Genomic DNA, 18,383 nt, shown 5'->3' on the forward strand with positions numbered 1-18,383 from the left:
ACAAGTCCCTGTCTGAAAACTGCATAATGAAGAAAATGTGTTACTCGTCAAATCAGCTATTTTTTGCAATTAATTGCAGCATTTCATGTTTTATACTTTTCACATAGCCATTCAGAAAGTGCATGTTTTTAGCAACAGAATGTAGAGACTATTTCTCTTTTATTTAAAGGGGGATCCCCTGATTCTTTAATATATGTTCCAGGTATTTACAAAAAGCAATTTACAAATAAGTGTAGCGCTTCCTACTTAAAATCCCTTATTGTTTCTTTAAAAGCACAGCTCCTATTGTTGTGCTCCTTGTTGTGCTTTTGAAGTGAGAACCATCCCTGAAAAACACAAGGCCTTCACTTAAGTGTGTTTTTGAGCCCTTCAGCTTCTTTTAAGACCCTAAGAAGTTGTAAACAAGATGGGGATTTAAATCTTGCTTTCCTGCTGTATTTGCTAAGGTTTTGGGTGAGACCTCATGTAGCAGAAATCTAAATCAAAGTCGGAAAGAGTTTCAGGAAAGGAAAGCATACTTTAATTTGATTGCACCCCATAAAATATCCATAGTGACAGTGGGAATATTCTAGTTCATAGCCATGCCCTACACTGCACAATTTAGTTATATTTTAAATTCTTTAATGCAGATAATGATTAGATGAGTGTTTAGGAACCCAGTGGCCAAAAGGTACCATCTTAAAAATGACAAGAATGAGTCCACCAAAGAAAAAGAAATAGTTCCAAGGTTATGCACACTTAATTGAGAGTAAGTTTCATTGAATGTCATGGAACTTCCATCTGAATAAATGCATAGAATCAGACTGCATCATACATGTACCACACCCCCAAGAAGCTGAACCCTGAGATAATATTGTCTTTTGCAATAGTAATTGTTGCAATGTGTTGTATCCACAAATAATTAAGTGACTGTCTGTGAGGCTTCAGGGTAACTCACCAGCAATGTTTAGAGGAGCATCCTTTTTGTTGTTTTTGTTGTTTCTTTCAGAAAATCTGTTACAAACAAAAAATCATGTGTGTGACTACCTGTTGAACAGAAAACCATAATGGATAGCATTTGGATCCTCCCCACCCCCCAAAATCAAATCTAATGCTTAGCCAAATGTAGAATACATCAGAAAAATATAATGAAGCACATTTCCTTAGAATGGCAGAATATATTACAACTAATTAGAAATAAATAAATAGGAGCTGGCTAGCTGTTGCAATCACAAGATACTAGTTTGCTTTGGGGGTGAGTTTCTTTTTTTAAAAAAGAGAAGCACTACTGGGTCTTTTTGTTCTCAACAAGAGAACAGGTCTACTCTGATGAGTAGGAGATCATACACTATTTCTAGTACTTTTGGCCTAAAGGCAATAAAGCAATCAGTAAGTGTTGCAAGTTGACAATGGAAGGTGAAGAATATATTTGATAGAGGCTTGGAGCCTGAAATTCAGCTGGAAGCTAGGGAGCATCTTAGTTCTCATGCTTCGTGGTGTGTATTTGCTGCATCAAATGCAATGCAACATGTTTCTCTAAATTGTGTCTTTCTCTATATGTATAAATGAACAGATGCAGATAGAGCTCAAAAGCATGGCATGGATGAATTTATCTCTTCCAATCCCTGTAACTTTGACCACGCTGCACTCTTTGAGATGCTTCAGCGCCTCACTTTGGACCACAGACTTAATGATTCCTATTCTTGTCTGGCAAGTATCTTCTTTGGTCTATGTGATATGAATGTTGGGCACCAAAGTCTGATTTGGTAAAAATGTATGCTGTGCCACTGCCATTAGTGGAAGGAGTACCTACTTTCACCATGACCAAATTTGACCCACGTCAACTTTCAGAAGCATTGTGTGTTGAAGCTACTGTTTTTCCTAGCAATTCCACACAACTCAGGAATCTGTGTTTCCTTTTTTAGATAATATTAGCATGTAAATGCAATCAGAAACATGAGCAGTATTTTGGTGCCTTCATTTGCCTCTTATGGTACCCTGACTAAGAATGCCTTTTTGAATGGTACTATGAATAAATCTGGCCATTGGTAATATTTTGTTGGGAATGATTCCTCAGACCCTTTAAATTTCACAGTTTCATGAATGGGAAGATACCAAAAGATAAATCTGAGCCTTTAGCTCCATTAGTGATTACTTAGATAATTTTTTGGAATATTACATGTGTTGTCCATAGTGCACATCCAGTGATGGCAGATGACTTTACTCCCATTGCATTGGCTTTGCATTTGATTGTATTTAAATCTTTCTTTTCTGATTAAAATTTATTAGGTCCTTTAAATATTTTAGAAAATTGGTGAATACCAATTTTTTACCCATTATCATTTCTAACTTTTGTGACAATTAAAATGGTTTGTGTTGGATTCAACCAACTTTTTCGCTGGTAGGGGGGAAAAGGAGGAAAGATTTCCCTTTGACCACAGAAAAAACTATGCTGGAGATCGTGGACAAAAGCCATGTTGGGCAGGAGCTGTAATAAAGAGGGGGATTGAGTGAGACTGAAAACAAAAAAGCTGGCAGGATCCAACCCTTTGTTTAAAAAAAGTTAATGAAAATTGCTTTTTGTAAGATAGTCTGCTTTTTGTAAGTGAACTGTTTTAAAAACATTTATAAAAGGTAGTGTTCATATACATGCCAATCTACTTCTTAAAAGGTTACACAAAAAGTAATGAATACCTCCAGAATTTAATTTGAGCTGGGGCTCATCTTTGCAGCCTTGTTTACAACAGGATTTGAGCCTCAGTTCCTTATTTCCTTATAAAATGAGCCCTGATGATTTCCTTCCAGTCACAATATGTAGGCCAAAAGCACTTCTGCATCGTGGAATGTGTGTGGAATGCATTTGTAAACTAACCTTCCTGCATGGCCCTGAATCGGTTAAGAAATCCAATATAAATGCATTTGAATTGCTTTTCTACCAACAGCAGGAGAGGGGCTGAGAAACAAACTGAGTGGCACATATGAATTTGAACATAGCGTGTTGGGGTTGGGAGCCTTCACTGATACAGGCACATGCAAGACAAACACTGATACAGGCACATGCAAGACAAACAACGATTGATAGGATGAATTACTGTGTTTTTAAAGAACGAGAAAAATTAATTGCATTTTTTTCAATTTTGGAATTTCCATATATGCAAATCTAGCGGATTTCGGTTTTGCTTACATAGGCTATTTCCAATCAATGGGCCATTTAACCCTGGCAATCTCTGTGGAGCTGTTCACAGGGACCAATGGCCATTTCTGCCTAGTACATTTTTATCCCACCATTCATCCAAGGGCCTCAAGGCAGCCTATATGGTTCTCTTCTCCTCAGTTTTTATCCTCTTATAGTGTTAGGTAAACCCATCATAGAGAGAGTGACTTGCCCAAGATCACTCAGTGAGCATCATGATTTGAACCCAGGTATCTCTGGGAGTCTTACAGTGCAATCCTAAAATGAGTAATTTCAGTCTAAACTGATTGAAATCAATTAGCTTAGACCAGAGTAACTCGGTTTAGGATTGCACTCTTAGTCTGTCTAACTGCTGCATCTGCCTGCCTCTCAATTAACTAATTCCATAAAAGATAGACGAGATGTAGCAAAAGCCTCTTCATTGAATTTAATTTTTAAAGTCTGAAGTGGAGGCTAAGAGCTTGATTGGTGGAGATTAGTAGGCAACATGGTGCATTTGAAATATACTCTCTTTGATTCTTAGAAACCACCCTACTTGCCCTGGGCAATGTGAGGCTTTTCTGAGAGCTCAGTCATCATCTTCAGGAAGTTGTGGTGGGGTAGGGGTAAGTCTCGATGTTCCTCCCACCAATCTGGTCAGGTCACCATCTTGGAGGACTTGTTGGATGCCACAGATGCAGCAACTTGATCAGAATTGCAATATGTGCCAGCCATTGTAAACTAGACATGCTCTCTCTCATTCACCTCTAGCAAAGGGTCCGAGTAAGAATCTAGACCATCAAGGAAAAGAAGTAAGAGGTCTTAGTCAGTAAGTGGAGGAAGAATTTATACTAGAATTTCATTACATACAGTGGTGTCTGAAAGCATGGACAGCTAATAAAAATGTGTGTGCATAGATTTCATCTATTCATCGCAATGAGGTATAGAAAAGTGGGAGTCAGTCCAATTCCATTTGTATTGGGAAATCTGGAAGTGCAAGTTTATTTATCAGTTATTTTTAGGATATAAATTATTTATCTTATGAGTGTGGGGGGGTCATGAAATTTTTCTACCAAATCAAACTGACTGTAGTTCTAAGATGCTTTTGTAATGATTTCATTTTACGCAATTCAGTTCAAAGTAAAAGGCAAGCAAGAGGGAAGAAAGTCTTCTTTACCTGCTGAAAATTTCCAACTGCAATTGTAAAATTTTGATTAAGAAGCCCTTCTCTCCTGTGCTGATCTTCTTTACACTTCACTGTGAGAAAAGCATCACAGACTCCTGTATAAAATGTAGGCCCACCCTAATGCATCTGGGTTTGCTTTTAGCTTTCATAACTGCATGTAGCTGGCCTGTCTCTTTTGAGTCACTAACTTTACGAGACATCTGGATTTTTGTACGCTCTGAAAGCATTGCTGTGCTGCACAGATTCTCTCTGCTTATGCTCTGCTTTCCATAGATAAACGTGGGCTGATGCATGGATGGGGCGAGTTTCTGGTGGGGAGTTGGACTTGAAGGAAGATTTGCAGATAAATGCACAATGGGAAAATTGTAGCAGCTCATCTGGCTGCATACATCTGTGGTGATCAACTGTGACACATCAGTTACCTAAAGGGTGGGAGACCTCTTTCTTTAAAAGATTCTCTCATTGGTCTCATAGATGTGAGTCTCTGTATTTTATTGTTTCTCTTCTTTTTCTTTTTGGCCCAAAACAATAAATATTACCTGATCTGAACTTAGATATGAATCTTATTCAACCCAAGCAATTAGGAGAGTAGCTGTTCAGTGGATGTGGTACTTAGGTGGTTCCTTAGTGTTCTCTAATGCTGTTGGACCTTTCAAAATTTCATTGCTCTTAGGAAATTCTGTGCATCATGGCAGAACAAATGTTTTGCATGCAGAAGGTCTCAGGTTCAGTCCCTGAGATCTCAGGTAGAAGATGTTGGGTAAGACCTTTCTTGGATATGCTGGAGAGCCAGTGCTAGTCAATATAGTGAACACCGAGATGGAGAAATGGTCAATATCAGGCAGCTTCATGTGCTCAAGAATGTGTTTTAGCCCCACCCCCGCCACCATCTTTAGCCAGCACCGCCTCTTAACTGATGGATTTGCTGACAGATTGACAGTACAATTCTCCAAGAAAGTTATACCCTTCTAAGACTAATGCAGTGCTTAGGATTGCATTGTGAATCTCTCTTTTGGTATATTAGAGAACTGTTTAAATTACTTAGATCTTTTTTTCCTCAGTACTGCTGACTTGTCAGCATACAATAAAACATTCCTTGCAAAGCAGTACATCTAGGTTTTCTGGACCTTAAAAAAGGAGAGATTTCTATATAATATAAATATATTATTAGTATATCTGTATCTATAAGATAAATATATGCCCTGACCTAGATAACCCAGGTGAGCCCAATTTCATCAGCTCTTAGAAGCTAAGCAGGGTCAGCCTTAGTTAGTAATTGGATTGGAGACCTCCGACGAAGACCCGGGTTGCAGAGGCAGACAACGGCAAACCACCTCTGTTAGACTCATGAAAACCCCACCAGGGGTTGCCATAAGTCAGCTATGACTTGACGGCAGTCTCCACCACCTATATAGATATATAGCTAATCTGTAGATATATACCTATATCTAATGATCTTTGTGTCTCTCCATATACTTTTGCTGCTAGAGAAAGGTGATTTCCCCTTTTCTGGCTTCTAAAGTTTGAGGTTATTCTTAGGAGTACACTATATAGGGAAACTGATACTTTTCACTGAATGATGAGAGAGTAACACATACACACACATTGTTCATTTAAAGAAAAGAATATTCACATGTAGCACACAGGACTCCAAGTAACTGAGATATATCTGATGAGAGCCAGTTTTGTGTAGTGGTTAAGAGCACGAGACTCTAATCTGGAGTATGGGTTCAATTCCCCACTCCTCCACTTGAAGCCAGCTGGGTGACTTTGGGTAAGTCACAGCTTCTAGGAGCTCTCTCTGCCCCACCCACCTCACAGGGTGTTTGTAGTTGTGGGGATAAGAATAGCATACTTTGTAAACCGCTCTGAGTGGGTGTTAAGTCGTCCTGAAGGACAGTATATAAATCAAATGTTGTTGTTATTATTATTATATTATTATGCTATTTCCCAAGCCTCAACTGCAAAAGAAATTATTTAAAAATGCTGTTCATGCCAATGAAAATGATTTACACTGATTCCCCCTTTCCACTGAACTGTTCTAAGTTGTATCCCATGCCATTTTTAACCTACCCTGCCCCTTAAAATTAAATGCAGGAATGAAACCAAATACATAATAAGCCCAGAAAAAATGTTTTACGTGGTGCCTGAAAAAGATAGGTTGCCAGACATAAAGGAGCAGATTTGTAGCGTAGGGGTGCTGCTGAACCGGAGCCTCCTGTTGACAGCAGTGGGCAGAAGCGCCTTTCACCAGCTTTGGCTGATGGGCCTGCTGTAGCCTTTCCTGAACAAAAAAAGATCTTGCCACTGTGATGCATACCATAGTAACATCAAAATTAGACTACTGCAGTGTTTGCTATATGTGGGGCTGGCCTTAAAGAGTTTCTGGAAGCTACAGTAGGTGCAGAATGCTGCGTCTAGAATGCTGACTAGAATGGAACATAGGAACTGCATCGCTGCAGGCTTATTCCACCTATAATGACTCCCAGATTGTTTCTAGGCACAATTCAGGGTGCTGGTATTGACCTTTAAAGCCCTATATGGTTTGGCACTAGCATACCTTAAAAACTGCCTGCTTCCACAGGAATCTACTCAAAATCTGTCATCTTCTGGGGCCTTGCTTGTGGGGAGTACATCATCTGAGGCTAGGTAGATAGCAACCCTAAAAAGGGCCTTCTCAGTCATGGCATCAAAATTATGGACTTTCCTTCCCATGGAGATTAATCTGTCCTTCTATGAGGACAGTTTCAGGTAGGTAGCCTTGTTGGTCTGCGGTGGAACAGCAAGATTTGAATCCAGTGGCACCTTAAGAGACCAACAAGATTTTCAGGATACGAGCTTTTGAGAGACAGTTCCCTTCTTCTTCCTACACTAACCCCCCTTTCTGTTTATATGTTTTTGAAAATTGTAAATAGACAAACAGACAGATGTACTTTTAAATTGTTTTAATATTTTTTACTTGGAGAACATAACAAGAGGAAAAGCAGAATTAAAATGTTTTAAATAAATATATTTAATAAATACCAATTAAATAATTAATAGAATAGTTCAAAGGTAAAATTTATGTTTAAGCAGTGAGGAAGTTCTACAAGTGAGGCCACCACACAAAAGGCCTTGTTTTTGTGGCCACCCTCACTTCAGTAAGTGGACATATACTCATCAGGGCTTCTGACACTAAGCTTAACATTCAGGATGGTGTGAATGGGAATTATTCATGTCCTAATCCATTTAAAGCTTTAAATATAAGTACTAGCACTTTGATTTATGCTCAGAACTGAATCAGCAGCCAGTTCTTTCAAGAAGACTGGAAATACATGTTCTCATGCAGATATGTCAGCAGTGTTGCTGCCACGTTCTGAAGTCTTCAGAGGCAGCCCTACATAGAACACATTGCAGTAATCAGGACTGGTTATGTTCAGAGCCTGGATAACAGTGGCCACATCTTGGATTTCCAAGAAAGGAAAAGCTGGTAAACCAACTGAAGCTGGTTAAAGACACTGCACTACATATGGAACCTGATTGGCCATCTGAAGTAATGGAACATATTATCCCCCAAATGCAAATTCATTTGTGTGTTCGTTCGTTCGTTCGTTCGTTCGTTCATGGTGTATATGTGCTGCCTGTGCACACAAATGTGTCTTCAACGTAGATATATATCTAGTGTAAAACATATAGTAAGTCAAACTGAAAATATATAATAAACAAATATTGTAAAACTGCCATAAAAGTATCAAATCAACCACAGTACATCAAGAGGGATCCAATTCATTTAATCTAGTTCAGAGACTTTGCAGAATGTCTTCAGTACACTCTGGAAACTATAAGGATGGTCTCAATCTGTTGGATGGAATTCTATAATCTGCGAGCAGCAGTGTAAAAAACCTTACAGGTCCCAGCTAGTCTAACTTCAGCTAAGGCTTGTCCCTATAGGAAGGTTCTCTCCATGGATTTCAGAGCTTGAGCACATTGATGTAGGTGAAATTGGATTTTCAGGTATCCTAGGTTCAAGCACTTAGAATCATAGAATCATAGAGTTGGAAGGGGCCATACAGACCATCTAGTCCAACCCCCTGCCCAGTGCAGGATCAGCCTAAAGCATCTCTGACAAGTATTCATCCATCCTCTTCTTGAAAACTGCCAGTGAGGGGGAGCTCACCACCTCCCTAGGCAGCTGATTCCACTTTTGAACTACTCTGACCGTGAAAAAGTTTTTCCTAATATCCAGCCGGTACCTTTGTGCATATAATTTAAGCCCATTGCTTCGCGTCCTACCCGCTGCTGCCAACTGGAACAGCTCCTTGCCCTCCTCCAAATGACAGCCTTTCAAATATTTAAAGAGAGCAATCATGTCCTCCCTCAACCTCCTCTTCTCCAAACTAAACATTCCCAAGGCCCTTAGCCTTTCATCGTAGGGCTTAGTCTCCAGACCCCTGATCATCCTCGTCGCTCTCCTCTGCACCCTCTCGATTTTGTCCACATCCTTTTTGAAGTGAGGCCTCCAGAACTGCACACAATACTCCAGGTGTGGCCTGACCAAGGCAGTATAGAGAGGGGCTATGACCTCCTGCGATTTCGACACTATGGCCCCTTTGATACAACCCAAGATTGAATTAGCCTTTTTTGCCACCGCAACACACTGACTGCTCATATTTAGTTTACAGTCCACTCTTACCCCAAGATCCCTTTCACATATACTACTGCCCAGAAGTGTATCTCCCATCCAGTATTTGTGCTTCCCATTTTTGTGGCCCAGATGTAATACTGTGCACTTGTCTTTGTTGAATTGCATCCTATTCACAGCTGCCCACTTCTCCAGAGTATTCAGGTCTTCTTGAATTTTAATTCTATCTTCTTGGGTGTTTGCTACCCCTCCCAATTTGGTATCATCAGCAAATTTAATGAGCGGTCGTTCCACTCCTTCATCCAGATCATTGATAAAAATATTGAAAAGTACCGGGCCCAAAACCGAGCCCTGCGGCACCCCACTGGACACCTCCAGAGAACAAAACCAGCACCTTGAATTGAACCCAGAAATTAACTGGAATCTTGTGCAGCCAAAGTAGCACTGGTGTCTTGTGTTCTTTTTGTTTGCATCGCAGTCAAGACTCTTCCTTCTGCATTTATACCACCTGTAGCTTCTGAACCATCTTCAAAAGCAAGTCCCTTGAAGAGCATGTAACAGTAATGTAATTTCTATACAAACTTAATCTTTCAGGGGAAGTGCAACCCCATCCAAAATAGGCTGAATCCCTGTTTCCTGCTTAGCATTATTTTGACAAAATGTTGCGTCAGACATATCTTGACTGAGTTGCAGTTTATTGGTTGCCATCCTACCCATTGCCGTTTTTGGTGAAAGTTAAACCAAATGTAGAGGCAGCCTAGGGAAACTAGGAGAGCCAAAGCTCTTAGAAGATTGGTTGCAGTGATCTACTAACACAAGGATTGTGGATCATACACAAAAAACCCTCTTTAGCAGTCCCTTCTGATCCCCAGAAGGGCAATTCCTGGGGTCACAGGACCCACATACTCATGAGGATCAGCGAGCTGCAGTGAGGAGAGAGATTGCTCCCTCCTTGCCTCAGTGAGCTCAACTAATGAAATAGGTAGTTCCACTAATGGAAGAGGCAGAAAGGGAGATTTCACCCCTTCTGCTGCCTCATTGTAGCCCGCCAACACATCTGGTTATTACTCCACATAGGTCCTGGCTGCAACTCCAGGAATAAATATTCCTGGGGTTAGAAATAGCTGCATGGGGAAAGGGAAAGCAAAGAAGCTCTGCAGCCACCACCACCTTCTGCTGACAGATTGATGGATCCAATCCAAAGTTTAGAATTGCTACATCACCCATCCTCTCCATTGCAAATTGTGGTCCCCACTATTGTTCTTATGACAACTCTTGTTCAGTCTATGCTAATTTCATGAAACATCTGAAGAATGAGAGATTCCCCTAAGAAGCAATTCTTTGGTCTTTCCTGAGTCCACACAGTATACACTGTCACATGATTTCTCACAATCTTGTATGAAAACAAAAAAACTGATTCATTCAAGATAGAGGTAACGGTTCTTGGCAGGGAGAATTGTTCGGAAAAAGAAGCAGAGGTGTTGTTTTCACCATTTGCTGGGGCTGCCTGCCACAGTTTTCATAGCCACAGCCTCCTCTGCCATTCATTTCTGCAAATGGTCTTTCAGAAGAGGCCAGCGCTGTCCATCATTTGCACTTTTTCACTTCTAAGACTTTTGAGATTGGTGCCTTTTTGTCCTCAGATTAGACAGGCAATGACTAACATCATCTGCTGCACTTTCCTTGAAGCTAGAGAGACAAGTATAATTGCTTCTTTTGAGTTGAAATATAACAAAAAGGGGGAAATCAATGAAAATGAATATTCAAATGGATTACGGTTTTGCAAAACTATAATAGCGTATAAAGTGGCAGGGAAGTTGAACTGAAAATTTCAGACTATATGAATTTAAATAATTTGCTTTATTTTTCCTTTGGGAAAAGCCAACAATCCAAATTTTAATAGGTCTCATTAAAAACATAGTTCTTGACGTGTTACATAATGACACTCTAAGTAATGCCTGGGAAAAATCTTGGCAGAAGCTTGATACTATAATGTATGGCGTTTCACTACAAGCATATAACATATATAGGATTCTGAGCACAGCCCCAGAGTCCCCACTCCCTTCAGGAAACAGCTAGCTTCGTTCAATAGATGAGCAGCAAGACAAAGCAGAGATGATGTGTTAGAAACTCCAAGGCCATGAGGCCCAGCTTCCCAGGCAAAAGAGAAACCGCACAGATCACAGCAGGCTTTCACATTCCAGGCAGAGAATAGCTTCAGCTTCTAACATCAGAGTCAAATAGAGTCAAACAGTACAGAGGCCTTGCAGAGTACAAGCAGTACACAGGACTTTGCAGAGTATGACAGGAGACGTCCTGATATCCTGCTCCCCCCCCCAAAAGCTTAATCACTCCCAGGCTTATCCAGGTATCTCCTGTGAAAGGCAATTTGTCAGCATTAACATCAGTTAACACATTCAGCCTGGCGAATGGCAAAATGCTTCCATTGAATCGAATAAAACAACATGCCCCTTTTCCACTTAGACTCTAGTGTCGGTTCAACTTTATGATGTGATTGGCCCCCAATCGAGATAGGAGGCAGGGCCACCAGCTCAAGATGCTACTTGTCTGACCCAGGGTCTCTTTTGAGTAAGCTGAAATGAAAAACTGGATGTACGTGTTTCAGGTTTTTAGGCAGGTCAAGTTCAACAGTGACGTCATTAATCAAACCATTAACTTTGAAAGAGTCTAAATATTTCCAGCCCAGTTTTTTTCTCGATTGCTCCCCCCTGAGGTTCTTAATTGAGATGTAGACCCCATCTCTAGATTTCGTGTCCCAAGGAAGGGAGCATTTCTTGTCTGCCTGGTTCTTATAATCCAGTTTAGCCTCTTCCAAAGTCTGTTTCACTAAGCCCTATTGAGTTGTTATCTTCTTCCACCATTGCATCAAATCCCACCCCCCACCCCCTTCTACCTGGGCATTATCACCCAATAGGGACATTGTTTTTCTTTCAAACCCTGTGTCACTTGGAATGGAGATGTTCCAATAGAACTGAGGATGCTATTATTATAATAATACTCAGCATAGGGATGGAAGTTGACCCAATCATCTTGTTGGTGATTAATGTAACATCTCAGAAATTGCTCCAAAATGTAATTAGTACGTTCTGTTTGCCCATCAGTTTCGGGGTGATGTGCTGAACTGAGTCCGTGTTCAATACCTGTCACTTTCATAAGCTCCCACCAAAATTTGGCAACAGCCTGGCTCCCATGATCTGAAATCACCTTCTTGGGGAAAGAATGTAAATGCACCACATTCTGCGTAAAAAAGGTAGCCAGCTTTTTTTTGCCATAGACAACTTAGAACACAGTACGACGTGAGCTTGCTTTGAAAACAAATGAACTATTACCAGAATCACAGTCTTCCCTTCGCTAGTGGGGAGATCTGTGATAAAGTTCATAGAAATCGTAGCCCAGGGCTTGGACAGGGTCTCCAGTGGTTGTAACAGTCCCGGGGGCTTCCCCCCCCCCCTCTGCTTCTTTCCCATCAAACATATCTGACAAGAGGTCACGTATTGAGATATATCTTTTCTCATACCTGGCCACCAAAATTGCCTTTGAGCTAAATGCAAAGTTTTCACAAATCCGAAATGCCCAGCCAATTTGTCATCATGACATTTCTTTAGCACCTCCCCCTGAAGGCCTTCTAGCACATACAGTTTGCCATTTCTATACCAGCATCCATCCTCCCCCTTCACCAGAAGATCTTGCAGACCCTCCTCCCCTCCTTTTCCAGTTCCACCTTGATTTTTTCTATCCAAGGTTGGGGCGGGGTTGTCTGGAGCTTGTGCGCTTGCCGTCACATCATCACTGCCCCTCCAAGCTGGGTCGATGTGAACATAGTGTTAATAACCTCCTCCCTCTGGCTTTCATGTTGTGGGAGATGGGACAAGGTGTCTGCTAAGAAGTTTGAGGACCCAGGGAGGTGCTTGAGGGTGAACTGTTTCGCGCCCAGTTGGTGGGGTGATCAGAGGGTATCTAGGTTTTTGTGGTCCGTCCACACTTCAAAAGGTACCTTTGCTCCCTCTAACCAATGTCTCCACATTAACAGAGATAGTTTAACAGGTGCTGCTTCTTTGACCCACACAGACCAGTTTCTCTTGGTCTCAGAAAACTTGTGAGAGACATAAGCACAGGGATGTAACTGTCCATCCTCCCCCTTCTGCAAAATCACTCCTCCCATGGCTGTATTGCTGGCATCCAGCTGCACAACGAACTTTTTATTGTTGTCTGGGTGGTACAGGATGAGTTCAGAGGTAAACAAAGCTTTTAATTTCTCAAATGCCTGTTGGCAGTCATCGGACCAGGTCAGTTTGGCACTCGGCCTCACTCTGTCCAAGTCCTTCCCCCTGTTTTTCAGTAGATGGGTCAATGGCAGTGCCGTCTGGGCAAAGTTCTTAATAAATGGTCTGTAAACGTTTGCAAAGCCCAGGAATGATTGTAGTTGCCATTTGGTTTTTGCAGCTTCCCACCCCAACACATTTTGGACCTTGGTGGGGGCCATCCCCAGCCCTCTTTGGGAGACCAGTTAGCCCAGGAAATTCAATTCCTCCCAGTGGAACTCACATTTACAACTTGGCAAACAGTTTATTCTTATACAGAGTGTTTAGCACTTCTCTTACTAGCTTCACATGCTTCTGTTAGTAGTCAGAATAAATCAAAACATCATCAATACAAACAACCACCCCTTTGTACAGGTACTAATGTAGCACTTCGTTAATTAAGTTCATAAAAACTCCCGGTGCCCTCTGAAGCCCAAATGGCATAACTAAATGTTTAAACTGTCCCGGGTGTGTGTGTGTGTGTTGAAGGTGGTCTTCCAGTCATCCCCCTTCTTTATACGTACTCTGAAATAAAATCTCTTAGATCCAGTTTGGTGAAGATCTTTCCTTTAGCCACCACCCCAAGCAAATCTCTAATGAGAGGCAGAGGGTAGGCATTCAGCATGGACTACATTAGTCCCTCTATAATCAGTACACAGTGGTAAACCCCTGTCCTTCTTGCGAAACAACATTGGAGCAGCATGAGAGGAACTCGCAGGCCAAATAAAACCCCTTGCCAGGTTCTTGTCAATGAATTTGCAAAGCTCCTCTTGCTCTATCGGGCTCATGGAATACAACTTCCCCTTGGGAAGGGCTTTCCCAGGGATCAGTTCAATAGCACAATCAGTAGCTCAGTGAGGGGGGAGCTCATTAGCCTCCTCTTCCTCAAATACCCGACTCAGGTCATAGTACTCAGAGATGATCTCTTTAATTTCCTCCTTTGTAAGGCACACAGTCTCAGGCATCGGAGGGCCATTTGCCTCCCCACTTTGGATCTCACACATGTTTCTGACAATCCTCAGCTGGGAAACACAATTGGCTCACGCTCCACCAAACGTATGAGTCATGATCACAGAGCCACTGAACCCCCAGCACCACAGGGAACTTCACAGTAGGGCTTACTACAAAGGCTCTCTCTTCCCAATGATTCCCCATCCTCATTGGTGTTAGTTCAGTCTTGTAAGTGAGAGGGGTCCCCTTCATGAGGCTTCCATCCATTGGCTCAAACCTGATAGGCTCGGGTAGCTTCACCAGGTTGAATCCCAACCTTGTTACTAACATGGGTGCTGTTAGATCCCAGCTACACTTGGAGTCAATTAAGGCCCGGATTCTTATATGAGTTCCCCTTTTTGGGTTCACTGAGAGGATAGGGAGGAAAAATAAAGCTCCTGTTGGCCTCACCATTTGCAGCAGCAGCTCCTCTGGGACCTGCTGGCTGGCGCCTTTTACAGCAGGTCTCCGTTGTTTCCCGCCGGTGGTGCCTCTTCTCCTTTGCTGCTAGTTGGGGTACCATTTTTGTAGCCATCAGCCCCTCCATCCAATCCTGCCTCTGCAGCTTCCTTGTTGGGCCGTGCAGTCGCTCCTTCCAGGTTGGAGCAGCCGGACGAGACCCGCTTAGCTCCCCATTTACTCTCTTGGGGGGCCTTCCTCACTCTGAGACACTCGGCTGCAAAGTGGCCAGTGGCAGGGCATCTCAGGCACAGTCCTTGCTTCATCCTCCTCTCCTTCTCGGCCAGGGCTGTCAACTCTCTAGGATATGGCTCTGCTCTCCTTCAGTATTCTGCTGTTCCTCACTGTTGGTCCGCCTGATGCTAGAGATGAAGCAGTTTCACCACTTGTTCTGTGTTTTCGATCTCACGCACCAACTTAATCCACCCAAGCAGGGTACGTGGGTCATCTTGGATCATGGCCTAGGCCACCAGGTCTGGGTTCAATCTGGCTCTAAAGAACTCTACCTTCACCGACTCGTTCCATTCTTGGACCTTGGCTGCATGCACTCTAAACTCTGCTACAAACTCTCGCACAGACCAATTCCCTTGTCTCATGCATTTCAGCTTGGTCCTCGCCCTCTCATCTTCTGGAGAGTCTTCCTACTGCACCTTGAGTGCATACAGGAAGGCTCTCACTCTCCATTGTTCTGGTGCTCTGGCAGTATAAACATACCATTTTGCTGCCACTCCTCCCACCCAGCTGGCGTCACTGGGGAATGTGTGGTGCCATTCTCTCAGGAACTCTGCCACTTGCACTAGGAAGTACCCCAACTCTTCATAGTCCCCTTCAAAGCGAGCTTCCAGCTTGCGTAGTTCAAATGGCTGTTGAGGTTGAGGTCCCGACACTCCTCCCAGTGGCAGTAACAGGATTCCTGCAGGCAGCCCTCCGCCTGGAGGTACGGGTATAACCAGTGGCTGCATGGCACTGGGGCTCCTTGCCCATTTGGAGGCACTGGTACTCCTTGCCCATCCGGGGGTGGGGGGTGTTGCTGATTCCCCAGTCATGGGGCAGTTCTTTCAGGTCTGCCGCCTCCCATGTCAAGTTGGAGGGCAACCCACAGGAAGTCTTGGACATTCTGCATACAGGTATACATGTCCCCCTTTATCTCCCCCAAACTCGGCTCGAAGTTTTTGTACTGCTTCCCCAGAGGTTGCTCCCAGCAACTCCTCCATCTCTGGCTCCTTGTCCAGATCCTCCTCTCCCTCGAGGAGGTCCTCTCCTAGGTCTAGACTCTGTTTAAACAGGCAACTCCATCTATGATTCAGCAAGTCCTTTCCCCTCCTGACCAATGCCACTTGAGGGGTCCATCCCTTTGGGGTGCCTTCAAACACCCCAAACCTGAGATCACTCCTTGGGAGAATGAAACAGGGCCGTGCCCCTCCTTCTGCCAATTCACCCACATTGGGCCCATGCTCATCCACGGGAGCTTCAAGGTTTTCCTCTGTCCATCTTGTGGCACTAGTATCCTCCACCCCATCAGCTACCATAGCTCAGGTGTTAGGATTAGACATGGGCATGAACTGCATTACGAACGTAAAAAACCCACGAACCACCCAATCTTCCGTTCGCAATCCAGCGGTTCATGAGCATCCATGGCCAATGAACTAGTGTTCGTTAGAGGCGTGGTTTGGTGCGTTCTTCCATGGTTCATGAAGCCAGACAGTCAGGCACCATCAATCAATTCCCTTGGAAACGGAGCCAGGGGAATGCCTGAATTCTGTCTGCACTCCTTCTGTCGCCTTGGAAACCCGAATGGAAGCCCAGCTTACCTTGATCGGCAGGTCTTCCTTCTAACCCTGGAGCTGCAAAGTGGTTACAACCTGGGAGAAGACACCCAGGGGAGGGAGGGGGAGGCGGTGTTCTGTAGCCATGGGCACTCCAATCTCATCCCTGCAAACCCTGATAGGCAGCTCTGACAGCCAACCTCAGACCTCCTGCATTGCTCAATGGGACCTCATCTTATAAAAAGCACTGAGCTCCCAGGCTGGGTTTCACTTTCAGCGAGCAGTGGAGTGTGAAAGAGCTGCTGCTTGCTACTTGCTAGCCTTTGCGGAGTGAGACAGAGTATAATTGAGCTTGGATTTTGGGGATAGGGATCTCTCTCCTCTGGTTCCAGGGCTGCTGCCAGGCCCTAGGGCCAAGCTCAGTGGACACCTCGGCTGAGGGCTCACATTATTATCACTGCCTGATCTTGTGGTCAGGCTTGGGCTCTAGCCTCAGCCTCTGGTTCCAGGGCTGCTGCCAGGCCCTGGGGCCAAGCTCAGTGGGCAACTCGGCTGAGGGCTCACATTGATTATTACCAGTGCCTGATCTGGTGGTCAGGCTTGTAGGTGTGCTGGGCTAGGGCTCTAGCCTCGGCCTCTGGTTCCAGGGCTGCTGCCAAGCCCTGGGGCCAAGCTCAGTGAGCACCTCAGCTGAGGGCTCACATTGATTATTATCACTGCCTGATTGGGTCAGGTCTGTGGGAGTGGTGGGCTAGGGCTCTAGTCCCTCCCTCCCTCTGGTGCCAGGGCTGCTGCCAGGCCCTGGGGCCAAGCTCGGTGGGCACCTTTGCTGAGGGTTCACATTGATTATTATCACTGCCTGATTTGTTCAGGTCTGTGGGAGTGGTGGGCTAGGGCTCTAGTCCCTCCCTCCCTCTGGTTCCAGGGCTGCTGCCAGGCCCTGGGGCCAGGCTCAGTGAGCACCTCGGCTGAGGGCTCACATTGATTATTACCAGTGCCTGATCTGGTCAGGTCTGTGGGAGTGGTGGGCTAGGGCTCTAGTCCCTCCCTCCCTCCCACTGGTGCCAGGGCTGCTGCCAGGCCCTGTGGCCAAGCTCAGTGGGCACCTCGGCTGAGGGCTCACCAAATTATTATTATTATTATCATAGTCATTATCATTTTCATTATTATTATTATATCACTGTTATTATCATTAGTCTCTGTGCCTGTTCTGTCCAGGCATCGTGGTGTGCTGGGCTACGGCTCTAGCGCCAGCCTCTGGTTCCAGTGCTGCTGCTAGGCCCTTGGGCCAAGCTCAGTGGGTACCTCGGCCGTGGGCTCATACAGTATTATTATTGCCTGATCTGGTCAGGTCTGTGGGAGTGGTGGTCCCTCTGGTACCAGGGCTGCTGCCAGGCTCCCTGGATCCCTGGAGGAATGGTTTGTGTGTTATGAAATATCCCTCCCATCCCCCATCCCAAAGTGTGGAGTGTGTGGGCTTCCACAGGCTACTAAAACATTTCACCTCTTGGTTCTCCATGCCGTCGCCGTGCACCCTTGCCCGACGAGTCCTGTGGGTATCTCAAATGAGGGTTAGTACGTTTGGGTCAGGTTTAGCCAGGTCCAATCCCACTGCTAACAGGCTTCTGAGACCTTGATAGGCCTTCCTGGCACAGCCAGATCATCATGACACCTCCTTTCTGCGATGACAGGAAAGTGGGTGATGCTGTTGGCAGCCTCCTTTGGGCACTTGCACAACATTTCAGGAGCTGTTGCACATATAGTTGAGCTGCATGGTGCCCCTATCCATCGCAAACGCTGAGCCCTCTGAGCAGGGGCGAATGGGTCCCTCGACTCATATCCTTCCTGCAAAGGCAGGAAGGTGGCTGATGTCAGCTGCTGCTGCTGC

General features: G+C 44.3%; 1 protein-coding gene across 6 annotated transcripts in view; it reads left to right on the top strand.

The window, feature by feature from the left end:
* The window catches only part of CADPS (calcium dependent secretion activator), a 504,169-nt gene that overhangs the window by 298,202 nt on the left and 187,584 nt on the right, over window positions 1-18,383 (top strand). For 5 of the 6 annotated variants that reach the window (XM_054976243.1, XM_054976241.1, XM_054976242.1 and 2 more), the window contains exon 12: window positions 1,553-1,689. In XM_054976243.1, the coding sequence (XP_054832218.1) occupies window positions 1,553-1,689 (137 nt within the window). The remainder of the gene's footprint in view (window positions 1-1,552; window positions 1,690-18,383) is intronic. The other variant, XM_054976246.1, reaches the window with a different exon arrangement.

Source organism: Eublepharis macularius, chromosome 4 (genome assembly GCF_028583425.1).
Source record: "Eublepharis macularius isolate TG4126 chromosome 4, MPM_Emac_v1.0, whole genome shotgun sequence".
In the NCBI taxonomy this organism is placed as follows: Eukaryota; Metazoa; Chordata; class Lepidosauria; order Squamata; family Eublepharidae; genus Eublepharis; species Eublepharis macularius.